The 14,129-nt window shown below is 41.1% G+C and overlaps 1 protein-coding gene across 1 annotated transcript in view; it reads right to left on the bottom strand.

Annotated features, from left to right (window-relative positions):
* Nucleotides 1-9,361: 9,361 nt before the first annotated feature.
* SRP9 (signal recognition particle 9kDa) overlaps nt 9,362-14,129 on the bottom strand; it is a 5,105-nt gene continuing 337 nt past the window's right edge. Inside the window, exons 2-3 of the mRNA XM_010181100.1 lie at nt 11,886-11,954; nt 9,362-9,824 (exon numbers count right to left, since the gene is read on the bottom strand). Of these exons, the coding sequence (XP_010179402.1) occupies nt 9,705-9,824; nt 11,886-11,954 (189 nt within the window). The 3' untranslated portion in view covers nt 9,362-9,704. The remainder of the gene's footprint in view (nt 9,825-11,885; nt 11,955-14,129) is intronic.

The raw sequence follows: 14,129 nt of genomic DNA, 5'->3' as shown, positions 1-14,129 counted from the left end.
CTGGCCAGGGGGGGGCGGGCCCGCGGGTTTCGTGCCCGCCCCGCTCGGCAACCAACCCCCGTTACCTGCCGCGGCCGGAGAAGGACCGCACGCTCGCCGCCGGGGCCGCCCACTCAGCACGCCGGGAGAGGGGCACGGTGCCGGCCAGACCCCTCCATCCGCAGCCCGCTGGGAGATGTAGTTCCCTGGGCGGGGAGCGCCCGGCCGCAGCTGGGGCCCTTCCCGGTGCGGCCGAACGCCTCTGCGGCCGTCACAGCAAAAAGAAAGCAAGAGCACGGGGCTGCGCAGGCTTTCCCGCCCTTGTTCAGCACCGACCAAAAACAGGGCAGTGGGGAGCAGCGGGGCTCACCTGGGCTCCAGAGCACTGGTGGTCACAGAGTACGACAGGATTCAGCCCAGCAAACACTGATGCGCTGTTGTAATGCCAGAATTCGGACACAGCCAGACAGCAACTAATGATTGAGTGGCACCATGTGTGAGCTTCCTAACTGGTTTCTCAGCCAGTCTTACCAGCACTTGCTGCACTGTAGTAGGGCTGACTTTAAAGACAAACACATTCAGGCTGCCCCAGCCACTGTCCTGTAGAGCACAACTATTTGCCTGTCAGAAGGCACACACTTTATGTAACGGGCACTTTTTCCCTCAACCTGTCTTCTCCAAGGCTTGTCTTCCAAACCTGGTCAGGGAGATCGGAGCAAGCCTCAGAAGGTCAAGCTGTAGTAACTAATCCCATCAGTAAGAACATAACAAACTTCTTAAATTCTTTATTGGCTCTTCGAGGTTTTTCTATTCAATCTCAGTTTTCATCTATCACTTAAATCCCAGTTCCCAATATTACATTTTTTTGCCATATCCACACTACCTCAATTCTCTTTTTGGGTTGTTGAAATCAGACAGACAAATAACATTTCCTTTCGCATCTTCCTCTACCCAGTCATCCCGGACTGCTCAAGCAGTCCTTTGCCCAAAGCGTATTTGCTGCAGTTCTTACAGTGTTTTGCTATTTGCAGCAATAGTTGCTAGATTTAAAAAGTGATCTGTTTCAAAGCAACATGTGCCTAATCTGTTCTGTAAGTAACGCTTGTCTTTTTTTGTTGTTTCCTTCTTCCACACCAAACATGCTGGCTGTGAGTTCTGCACCTTTGGGGATTCTGTCTTCACCAGCAGATCAATACTGAATAATTTTCTTGAGATGCCAGAAGCATTAGTAGCAATCCGTATTTCTTCTGTAGGACTAAAGGGATTTCACAAATATACAAATAGGACTGTGTTGAATTTCATAGTAAAACATAACTTTTATAATGTGATAGATAAAAACGCAACTATATTACATCTCATGCAGTCATAGCACTTTATTACCGCTACCAAATAGATATATTTGACTACTTAATGAAAAAATTGCATTTCTTCTATCCCTTACTTGCTATAAAACTGCCAACTCCAAGCTCTAGTTAGACAGTAACTCCAGCCTCTATAACTTGTTAAAGAAGTAGTTTCACACTTCACTCAAGCTATCCCATACTCCTAAAACAAGTAAGTCATCCAGGAAGACACCTTCTTACCTCCTTAGTGCCTTCCAGTTCTTCCTCTCACAAAGCAGACATGGTAGCTCTAAGTTCCTACTGTGGAGATAGCACTCTTGCATTTATGTCTTCCTGTGGGTGTAAAGGCTCTTAAATTACCAATTCGTTAAATATTAGTTTTCCCTGTGCTTTAACAGCACTAAGCATACGATGCTGCTGGTTCACAAGTGAGACTCTTAGGCTCTATTACAGTAGCAGTAGTAAACAGCAATGAGCAAAGTAGTTACCTCAAACAGAGAGAGAACAGAGGCAGATTACTTCAGGTTTAATTCTTTACATGCATTCCTCCTCATTGGAACTGTTTTGGCAGTTTATTGTGAAAACTGTACAACTCCCACAGCCTATCAAAGGAAAACACAGATACAAACACCACCTCAAGTACTGTATGCAGTTTTGGATGCATCAGTATAAGAAGGACCTACTAGAGTGTGTCCAGCAGAGAGTGACCAAGATGGTAAAAGGTTGTGAGGACATGAGGAGCAGCTGAGGTCACTTGGCTTGTTCAGCATGGAAAAGGCTGGAGGGTGGCCTCATTGCAGTCGACACCTTCTTCAAAGGGGGCAGTGGAGGAGGAAGTGCTGATCTCCTGTCTGGTGACCAGCAACAGGACACAAGGAAATGGAATTAAGCTGAGTCAGGGGAAGTTCAGGTTGGACATTAGGAAAAGGCTTTTCATTGAGAGGGTGGTCAGTCACTGGAACAGGCTCCCCAGGGAAGCGGTCACAGCACCAAGCCTGTGAAAAGTTCAAGCAGCGTCTAGATGATGCCCTTAGTCATATGGTTCAGTTTTAGATAGTCCTGCAAGGAGCAGGAAGTCGGACTTGATGATCGTTATGGGTCCCTTCCAATTTGAGATACTCTATGATTCCAAATAAGAGAAATGGAAAACATTAGCAACTCCATGGCCCAGCATTCCTCAAAGTTAGTTTTGCTTTAGAGTCTTGAGCTGAGGTAGAGGAACATTATATCCACCTTTACAGCAGCTGGAGCTTGTTACTGCAGACAGAAATTAAGGAGAAGATACAGCCATGACAGAAACTTAGGAGACTACCAGTGTGAGGGGAACTGCAAAGAGTTCTGAGTGACAAAATTGGATGCGGCTGGAGAAGAGTTTTTATCGTACAATATAAGGAGTTGTTTTTAAAAAGACAGATATCAATGACAAATTATTATGAAAAATTGCTGCTATCTAATCATTACGAGTTGTAGACTGGTGGGCAGTCATCAGCCAAATAAAATAACGTCAAGTAGAATGCAATTTGCATTACAGGAAAGTAAATGAATTACTACAATCTCAAACAAACTCAAACACAGAGTTTGATCTGAATAATCTTCTCATTTGCTAAAGCCTAAGTGTTCCTTTTGAGATCCAGAAAAAAAATCTTATACTATTTTTGGATAAGGAAGTTGGTAATGCAGTTCATTATTGAAGCTTCTGTGACACCTACACATGTCCCCTGCAAGTGTGACAATGCCAAAGCTCAGATTTGACAAATAAATCCTCTGTTAACACCCACAAGAAGAAGAAAGTAAAGATGCAACTGTGTAACAATCCTCTTCTCCCAAGCCAACCAAGAAGTCACCACAGTTAGCTATATAAAGTAAGAACACATCTTAAAGATCTAACAAGAAAGAGTAAGTTTAAAACAAATGCAAAAGAAGAAAGGAACAAAGAGGCCGAAAAGAAAGAATCTTAATACAGAAGTCAAAAGAATAAGGAAGGAAAACTCTTCAAAATATCAAAATAGTCCATTCTCACCACCAGTGAAATCATACCCAGTAGGCGTTTAGTATTTGTAAGCGTCTGGAGAGTTGGCCTCTTGGAGGTACCTTAAGAATTCATTGATTTGGAGCTACTGCACACTGAACAGTTACTCTTGCAGTCATACGCCTTTCAACATGCTGACTCCTCCTTAAACCCCCACCCCAACATCAGCACTTGAAGAATGTTAAGAATTACAATACAGTTTTATGAATCTATGAAATAATCTTCACCTTGTATCCTGTCTTCAGTTCTGGTTGCTCCTTCTGAGAAGCTACCAGTATAACAGGCCTTTAAGGAGAATATAATCTACAATCTTTGGTTCCACCATCCACATGAACTAGAATGATACAGAAACATATTCAGACAGCTAGTTTTTAAGTAGATATTGTATAGCATGTACATTGCAGAGCACTTAAGGGACAGACAGGAGGCTTTTATAAGCAAGTCAGGGAAACGACAAGGTGCAAGTTATCTAGGCTGTGGTTCCATGGCAGCCTAAGCCAACCTAACTGCTGGCTCTTTCACTCCCATTGTCTTCCTCTCCTCTCCCCGGTTGGGAGCTCTCCCTCTCACCCTCTGTGCAGTCATTTGACCTTTTGTGAAGCCAACCAGGCAGAACATCAAAGCAGCAGCTCTCCAGAACATTACAGAGCTTTCTGATGCAGAGGTAAATTGAAATGTTTCAGGTGAGGCAACAGAGGCACCAAGGACCAGCAGCCAGCCATTATATTGACCAAGGCTGCTGTAGAATCCCAGTCTTTGGACATTTATTAGATGATCAACAGGGAATATTGCTACAGTGGTTAAGAAGCTATTTGCAAAGCAGCTGTTTGCTCTGTTAAAAACACGGTTGGTTATTGGCATATTTAAATATAGTCGCACATTATGTGGGTCTGCTGTGTGACCACCACAGAAGAGGTTTGCCTCTGGGCACAAACGAATAAACCCTGGCAAATTTTGTGTATTTCTTTGGTCACTGCCCTCAGCCGTATGTTAGCACTGCCACAGCAAACGTGGTTTAAAAAAATTAAATAAAAGAACCCTAACCATCAATCGCTCACTGAAAAGGTCAGTTTCTCTTCTGCCCTCAAATTTAAAAGGCATCTTTACTGGCAATTTAAAGTAAGACACTGACTTTCACACAGGCATGTCTGAGGCATTAGTTCATCCTCCTGCCTGTCGACTCCTTAAAGCAGCAGATGCCTCGAGGAGGGAACATCTTTAAGCCACACACACAGTTTGCTAGAGCTCATTTGTCAGTGCCCTGAGGCAAGCCTTTCATCTTTTAGCCACATAATGATAGCAGAACTGTATTATAGATTACTGTATTTACATGCATGAGCAATCCAGTTAAAATATGTATTTTTGCTAGCCAATGCAAGCAGCAAATTCTCATTTGCTCGCTCCCAGCCAGCAAAGCCATTCAGTAGGTGTCCAGAAAAAGCAAGCCCACTCCAAGAAACCAGGCTTTGAAGTCTTGCTGTAAACACATGCCTACAGTCAGGAAGATTCTGCTCAATAGAAGCCAAACACCGCAGATTAGTCCTTTCATGAACAGATACCACTTCTTCTACACAAAAAGTGAACCCAACATGCAAATACAGCTTCAAAGATGTAAAGGTGCAAATACAATCTCTCCCAGACCTCTCAGTATGTCTGACGTTTTAAGTTTCAGCAAAAGAATTGCCACAGAAAAAGGGGACAGAAGCATGTAAGCACAAAATCAAAACTTGCTACAAAACCAAAACAAAATATCCCCACAGCTGGTCTTGATTTAAATAGAAAACACTCTAATATTGACAACACTGTTTAAGAGAAACCCTACACTTTTAGTTTTATAATACCAACATTCACACCACCTAGGGAGCGTCTGTATGTGGAGCACTAATGGTTGAGCACACTGGTCGTTGCTAGAAGACTGAGCATTTCCACATAAGAGCACTCAGAGATGGCACTCACAACTTCAGATGTTTTTAGAATGGCAGAAATTAACTGTGTTCCCATGACAGGACTCAGAGAACACACATCTATAACTCACTTTGGCACAATACAAGAAAATAAGCACATACTTTCACCAGAAACAAAGACTATGTTCAACAAGAGGGCCTGTACCTGCATGAAAGCAGTTAACTCTGCTGTCATGCTGTAACCATGTTTTTATTTGCTCGGTTCCCACAGACTTCAGTTTTATGTGGCCCAGTTTAAGCCCACATTCTCCTAAAAGGCATGTTTTTATGTCAGCCCTAGCAACAAGGACAATTCAACTCTTGCTGGTGTTTAAATGCCAGTCCTTGAACTCTCAAAGCTTTTATAAAAGATAAAATCTTTATAAACAAACAGTTGTGTTATCTTGAGCCATGCAGCATCTGCCTTTAAAGTGGTATCACCTTTTCAGACAAGATACCCCATGCCTTCAAAAGCAAATCACTATTAACTTAAGCAAAAAACTAGAAGTGGTTCTTCATAGACTAGTTTCCTTTAAAAGAAAAAAAAAAGTTAAGATCCTTTAAGAAAGTTATCTAACAAGAAGCTCCTTAGATATGCTTAACCAGAACAGATTTGTTTCAATCAGATGTAAAACTTTCCACAGCACACAGCACTGTACAAATAACATTGTTTTCAGCTAAGCTCTTACTCCCTAAGGTCACCTGCTAATGCTCACAGACTCCTGAGGAAAATTGGACTTGTGCCCAATCTGCAGCCTAGATGAGACTAAGTTACCCAGAAAAAAATCCCACCTATTTGCTATATATTCATTTTTCCACTTTAGATCTCAAACATAATTTAAAGTGTGGTTACAGTATCATTTCTGTGCTATAGTTTTATCTTCCCATAAGCCAGAAGCCAAAAAAGAGCAGGTGCACTGAGGGGCAACAGTGTGTGACCATCATTAATGAATGAATGGAGAGGATTTGTTCTGCCTAGAGCAATAGGGCTAACACACCTTACACATAACTTAAGAATTTAAGACCAACCTATAGTAATAAGTGATCATCTAAGTCTTGCTGACCACATCTGGCAGAGACCAGGGTTTCTTCACATCTATTATAAGAAAATGATGACTATTACCCACTTTCACACTGCAGGAAGGAACTTACTGAAATGGAACCTAATTATTTTGACAAGTTAAAATACTTTTAAAAGCACATGAATGGCTTCAGGTCCATTTCCCATTTTGACAGACGGAGGCACCAATGCATTCAATTTTCCAGAATAAATCTGTCACTCTTAAAAGTGCTAGGTCAGGACTTCTGTGAAACAAAGGCCTCTTTCATAAGGATCTCTAAAGACCTGTGACCAAAATTCTCACTTTTACTGATAATTTAAGGATCTATCTGTAATCCCGAAGACACTTGCAGAATGGACTACATACTGAGCAGCTCAGGATTAAAACCCCTAAAGGAAACAGAGCGATGTAGTTGCACATAAGAGAGCTCAGACACAAAACCAGCTGAAATGCTGTGCACAAAGGAAGAACTGAGATCAAGACACTTGGAGAATCCAGGAAGTGAGAACACGAGAAAAACAGAATAAATTCCTTGGGTAAACTAAGACAATTTCTTTGTGCAGTGACAAGACCCATATTCTTTATCAAACCATTCTCACACACCAAAACCATTACTTAACATAACTAACATGCAGCAAAATTAGCTATAGCAAGGAAAAACTTTTTTTTTTTTAAATGATGCCACTTCTGCAAATGTTACCTGTCTGTAACTGCACAGGTTGCCTATCTGCTTCTGAGCTGCCTGTCTGCAGTCTGCAATTGGCACAGTATCCTAGCTGGTGATCAGAATCATTTGCTGACATGCTGGGCTGCCAAATACACATGCAATACAATCACCGCTTTGGTGCAGCAGCCATATTAAGCTGATTTTTTCAGCATGTAGCAGTGGACACACTCAAGCAGTTGGCATTGTAATGGACTAACTCATTGAAGGTTTATTAGGAGGGGGTTCAGTGTATATGCACACCCACATACGCTCTCAACAATACTATAAGCAAGAAAAAGCAGAGCTTTGAGTTCATAGCTTCTCTACCACCCCATGTACACAGTATTAAAGTCGCTGAAAACCCGAGGACAAAGTCAAGAAGCTCCTGTCTCTTTTTCTAAAGAAGTTTCCAAAAGCCTTTTTTCTCTTTAAGCAGTGGCTTTATCAGTATTCTTGTGCATTATGACTGCACAGAACCACCATAGGTTTTCTGTGAGTATATGGAGAACAACCTTAACAACACATACTCTTACAAAAGTAGCATTATTTTCTCATGGTTTTACAGAAACATTTCTGAATTTAGAAAACTAGAACTCTATTTCTCTCAAGTCCTTGACAACTGGTACTCTAATATATAGTGCTGTAATTGCTGCCCTCCACTAGACAACAGCGTTCCCTTCTAAAACCTGCTCAAGCATATAGCTGAAGCCTCTCAGCCACTTGCTACACCCAGTCTGTCTACAGTCTTCTATCTTCCATGCACAAGCAAATACCACTCAAGCCTTTTTGCACCTCAGCTCACATAAGACAGATGTGTCATGGCAAAACACCAAACCACTTTATAACAGATGTCCAAAAATTACACTAAGATAGCTGCAGCCTTTACACCTGCCAACTTAACAGCTTCAATCTTCACTTGTATAACTTGTGTAGCAACCATTCATACTGCACAACAGAGCTTTAGACAAAAACTGTTTAAATACTTAACATGGTATACTACAAATATTAAAAAAATTTGGAGCATCAAGGAAAATTTTCAGCATTAGAGTATCTTATTAAACTACGAATAAAGTTAAGCCTTCTCTCTGGATTTATTTGTATTTCAAAAGCCAACCCCAAAAACCAAGTTACATATGTACCAGTCACTCCTGTAGACCAGAATTTGAGCAGCCACTGGGAGTTTAGCACTGCAGTACTTTCCATCAATAAGCAACATCTTATGTTCAGCTGAAAGGGTACTCTAATGCAATATTCAAGCCTGTGTTTTTTTCCCTTGGCAAATGTGGTAACTTCACTGCTTCCGAATAGCAATTATTTTTATGTAAGTGACAGTAGGTAGCTATTTAGGTAGTAAATGCCACTACAGACATTCCTTGTATGACTCTGCTTTATTCTCGTGGCTTAGTTTAACTCAAAACATTAGTCCTGGAAAAGCCTAGTTATACCAATAGCATAATTACATTTATAAAAAATCCATCTGGTTTTAAGTATGCAAGATCTAGCCAAAGCAAGGATCAATTTCAGCTACTGGGTTTTCAAGCAAAAGCCTTTGCAAAAGACAATTAAGGCTTCCATCACCCTACCAGAGGTAACAGTGAGAAACGAGTCTAAGCCACAGGAGCATTGGTCTACTTCTGACAGTGGTATTTAAGTATTTATTAAGCTGGTTTTCATCTATTTATTCAGTTGGCTGACATCCATCTGCCACATGTAATGCTTGAAAATGCACAGTTAGCAAGCTGCTAAAATAAGGAATCTGCATAGTGTTTGGTTGCATTTTTCTATTAACATAATAGGCAACAGCTTCTGGAATTTGTCTTGCTGATATACTTCAACTCTGCCTGAAACAAGGATGGGAAAAGGTCCCCCCTGCTAGTATAAAATAGTTCAAGTACTGGAAAAAAGCTATATACATTTTTTTTAAATAGCACTATTTGTATAAGCAGAAAAGAAACTCTCAGTTCCTCATCGATCTCTATCAATATTCAAGCAAAGTTTTACTTTAAGTTTTAAAATACAGATGTTTAATTAGCCAATATAACAGTTCTACAACCTGTATCACAGATAATGTTGCACAGCTGACAACCAAATCAATACTAAAACCTATAATCTTGCTAGTGACAGTGCTAACGCAAATCGGCAATTTTAACACTTGAGTTCAGAAAACATCCATCCTTTTAAACCCCGCTGATGTGTATAATTTATGAAAATATTTATTAAATCCAGTCATCATGCTACAGTATTAGTCAGGTTGTTAAACCTTCTCACTCCAAGAATATACCAGCATAAGGCATAAACACAATGACATCTATATGAAATTTTATAGTAACTTTCCAGAAATATGCTTGTGATCCATCAAATTCAACTAAAGTACTGTAGATTTAAAATATTTACTTGCCATCTTAGCATACCTAATGTCTAAGAATAGTTTCTTGTTCAATTCCCAAAAATAAATATAAGCTTTCCATTGAAAGCATTTCTTTTCCTAGTTTTCCAAAGTGGAGTCTGGGGGAGAAAAATGCTTCAGACTTGTCATCGGTCTGCTCAGTAGGTAAAAGCATCTCCTGTCCCAGTATTTGTTCAAATCCGAGATATTTTCTTCCAGTGAAATATGACTGGAGTACTCATTTTATTTTCAGCAATTCAGTCTGTTTCCATGGCAGCACTGCGGGACTCCTTCGCCACCATGAGTCGCATTAGCTGACTGTGGAATTTCTCGATCTTCTTTACGTCTTGCGCCTGGTCTGTTCTATACAGCAAACACTGCAAGAGAAAGTTGCTTAGTATCAGATATCGCTCAGACTGGTTTTATCCTGTTTATACTTGCAATAAATTTGTGCTTGGAACACATAAACCAAGCTTAAGTACTTAAATGTTAATTTCTGGCATACTGTTACCATGAGGCAGCACCAACACATGTCTACCCTGTTTTAAAATACACATGCATCAGTTCTTACATTTAAGTCTCTCTGAAAGGCTCATGCCTTCCATTTTGAAAACAGTGAAACTCACAATTTATCCTAGTACCTTCTCTCTCAAGAAAGGTGCTAAAACTTGGGTTTTAAAGGTGTCTTTAGTTTTGTTGTCTAAAAATAAAAAGCGGATTTTAAAACTGAAATTACTTTCCTATTATCTACATTATGAAAGCAAGCTTATTTTGCCTTTCACAGCCCTTGATGTTACACTGCCAGTGACATAAAATCAGTTCAGGGTTTCCTACCAAAGAGGATCCCCCCCCCCGCAAGCAAAATCTGTTTCTAAGACAGTCCTAAATAAGGAACATAACATCTGATTAAGATCAAAAGGAACTCCTTCATGTGACAAGCCTGTAAATGCAAAATGAACAAGAGTAATATGCCACTGATTTATCACAGACAGGCTGCTTAACTTTTTTGCAGACTAAGTAATTCCTTACACCTGTACAGCACGAGTATGACTGCCCAGGCTGACCTAACAACGGAAAAAACTCAGAATGCTCTGTTCTTCAGTGCTATCAATGCAGCAACTTTTGCCACCATTAAATTCCTATTTTCATTCAGAGACAAACAATAACAAAACAGCTGATTTTTCCCTTGAGCTATATTAGCTCTGCAGAGGTAGCAGCAAGGAATACTTTCCACCTTTAGGAAAACAAACAAAACACACACACAACCCCCAAACAAACAAACAAGGAAAAAAACCCACAAAAAACCTCCACAAAACCAAAGCAACCCCTGTACCAGTGTAACAGCTTTCCGTGACTGGAAGCAGGTAAGACAGCCTATAAGGTTCAAGGTTGTGAATCACCTGAATCTAACCTTTCCCTATGGAAAATTTAAAATTAATTGCCCTTCACTTCCCCCTGTTATCAGTGCCCCATACTTAACACCTCCCTCACACTAAGCACCATTATCCTATCAAGAAGCGTCACTACCTGGAGTTTTGCATCTCTCCCAAGTTTTGGGAAAACCAATGCCAGGCTACTTTTCCTGGAAAGAAGAAACTTGTTATTTCCAAATCTGAAGACAAGACCAGGGCAGACTACTGTTGCTTACTCTGGACTGCCAAAAAACCAACTGGGCTATAGCATCACTAGCACCAAGAACCTGTCACTGGTGTGCATGCCAGCACGCACATGCTGGCAGGTTTCTACCTGCTGCCCACCATCTCACATCCTAACCCCTCCTGTGCTTCCAAGCGCCCTCCCAGTCTATTTAGAACAAGGGCAACCAGGAAGCGCCTCCTTGTACACCTCCTTGTACAGCAATCCTTGAAAGGACACCACAGAACTCCATGTTGTGTGCATGCACAATTTTTACTGAAGGCATAACTGACACTGTAACAGCACTTCAGAAAATGGGATCACTGAACTGCAAGTGAATCTTGTCATTACGTCTTACCACCACTCCATCATCTCATAATCACAAAGAAGGAGCTTAGCCTACACTTGAAAGCTGTCACCACCCTGAGCAAGTAAAAAGGACCACACTCATGCTGGCAAACACATCTGTGTGATGAAGCTCCTGAAATACTTCAGCAGAAGCTACCAAGGTAGTTCCAAGAAGCATTTTCAGGTAGAGAAATGGTCCAAGACTTTTGTAGTGCTCATCTTCCTTGTTTTCGTGCAACTCTAAAATAATTAAGCTGACAACCATAAAAAACACTAAAGTGTTAGAACTTTTCACGGACTGTGTAGAGTTGAACCACAGGTCTGTCACAGCAACTAGGGAAGGCTGAGCACAGCAAGTTTTTAGGCAACTGGCTAAGAGCTCACCGACTGACAGCAAAATGCAAGTTCCTGAGGGGCACAATAAATTCTGAAAGGGGAAAATGTTCCATACTTACAGCTACATCGTCTGTTACTTTAATACAGAGGTTCCCATCACAGTGTCGGTATTTGAGAACAACCCGCACCTGAAATGACAAACATTTTAAGAATTAATGTCGATAGCTAACAATTCTCAGAACGTATCTGAAGGAAATTTTCCCAAATTCAGACTGCCTTTTATTAGAATGATGTACTACTAAAGTAAGATAAACTACAGGAGTCACATCAATACAAGACACCTTCTAGCCATATGTCATACTTCAGAAAAAACATAAAAGTAAACTTGTGTTTACAGACTTGAAACACTTAAAATAGATCTACATGAAGACTTGAAAGGGATTAACTGAGTGGGGTAAGTTCAACATTACTTCTTTTTCTTCTACGTTATCTGAAGTATTATGTAAAAAGTCCTATTTCCAGTCACTGTAGTTAATTCAATTGCTGCACTGAAGCCTACACACAGATTCGAAGTGTTCTGATGATTTTGCAAGTGGAAAGGTAGGGTACAAGAGTAGCAATTTTAAAGTAATTAAAAATCAGAGGGCTGAATAGAGTTCTTTCAAATTAGATTGCTTTCAAGACTCAATAAGGCTAGGTTTGAAGTCTGAAAGCAAGCATTCAACTTCTCACTAAAACACTACTGTAGTCACCTGCCCTGAGCTTGAACCTGCCCGCAGTCCCTCTGGACTCTTGAATCACCGAAGTTCTGAAAACCACGGTGATAAAAATCAACACCTTCAGCAACTGGCTGAGCATTAAACGCTTTGTCCCGAATACAGAACTGGCCAGAGACTTCAGATCTGTAGTTTCTACTCTCAGCTACCATCAGTAACTAGAAACAAAGCAACGTGTCCTTTTGAGAACATTCTGAACTGGCACTATAAACAGGTCTTTGTTGCACAGAGCGACCTGTGCTAATGGTCAACAATCTCCTTGACTACAAAATACATTTTGAAATTCCTGCTCTGAGATGGATCTCACCACAGATTTATCTTTGTTGTTTAAGAAACTGTCTTCTTCAGAAGCCAATGGCTGTGTAACACAGTACCTCTCTCAACTGAGCAGGCCCAAGAGCACAACAGGCTGCTGCAAGCAGGCATGGACTCGACAGGTGACTTGCTCCTGCAAAAGGCAAGACCACTCACTACCTAACCTCACCAGCCCACCAAGAACACGCTTCCATCTCCCACAGTTCTTGTTCTTCCTTCAGTTTCCTGCCAAACTCTGTTACATACAAAAGCTCCCCAGGCTAGTTCTCTCGCACACTAGAAGGAGGGTACTCACGTTGTGACACTGGGGACTACATAAACTCCTTCATAAACAGACAATTTTATTGCCACAGATGGGAAAAGATTGCCTTTGGAGGCCCCTTAAGAAAAAGGGAAGAGCTGCTCCTGGCTGCATTGACATCCCTCCTTAATTTGACTATTACAGAGCATAAGAAGGCAAACCAAGATAATTTTATTATCACTAGATAGGTAGCAATTGCATATCAAGTGGTCGCCTATGCTAATTGAAGGCAGATGTTAAACACCAGTTCTGAAGGTTTCAGTGCGGCTGCTTTTGGTGAAAAAAACCTAGGCCTTTCTTACAGCAGTCTTCTCAGGCATACAAGCCCTACATTACCATTTGTGCTGCTTTTTAGATAAAATGCAATGCTGAATGTGAAGACCAAAGCCGCTTTTAATGTTTGCACAAACTAGACTCCTGAAAAAGTTACCAGAAAAAATAAAGCAGTCAGATACCAAGAAGTTAATTCTAGAGCAAAAAGTCTTTAGGAAGCTAACACCTTCCAGACTGAAGTGACACTGCAGGCAACAGTGTAACATAAGAGCTAACAAATTCTTTCTTTAAATGTCTTAGGAAGGCAAATTCAAATAATACAGACTTAAGTGTTGCAAGCTCATAAAACAAACTAATTACTAATTAATGCACTTGTCATTCAACAAGAGTCTTTTAATCATGGTTTCTAACACAGTGGTGCACTGCAAACAATCGCAGTGTCTCTGAAGCTGGGTTCTCCAGGTTCGTACACATCTCTGGTAACATCTGAACACCGTCCCCTGTGTACGTCTAGGGGGTGGTAAATGAGAACTTCCTCCCGTTTCGTGGAAGGGGGAGGTCAGGTGCGACACCAGCAAGTCACCCTTTTTAGCTGCTGTTTCTCGCCCTCACCCCCGTGAAGGCCACCTGAGCCACCCCTGGAGAAACCCTTCTGACCGCCAGGCGCCTCGCCGAGCGCAGCCAGCTGCGCAGCCGCA

The sequence above is a fragment of the Mesitornis unicolor genome, unplaced genomic scaffold, assembly GCF_000695765.1.
Source record: "Mesitornis unicolor isolate BGI_N332 unplaced genomic scaffold, ASM69576v1 scaffold36323, whole genome shotgun sequence".
Taxonomy (NCBI): Eukaryota; Metazoa; Chordata; class Aves; order Mesitornithiformes; family Mesitornithidae; genus Mesitornis; species Mesitornis unicolor.
The sequence above is the reverse complement of the archived record's forward strand: the minus strand, read 5'-3'. Positions and strand labels throughout refer to the sequence as shown.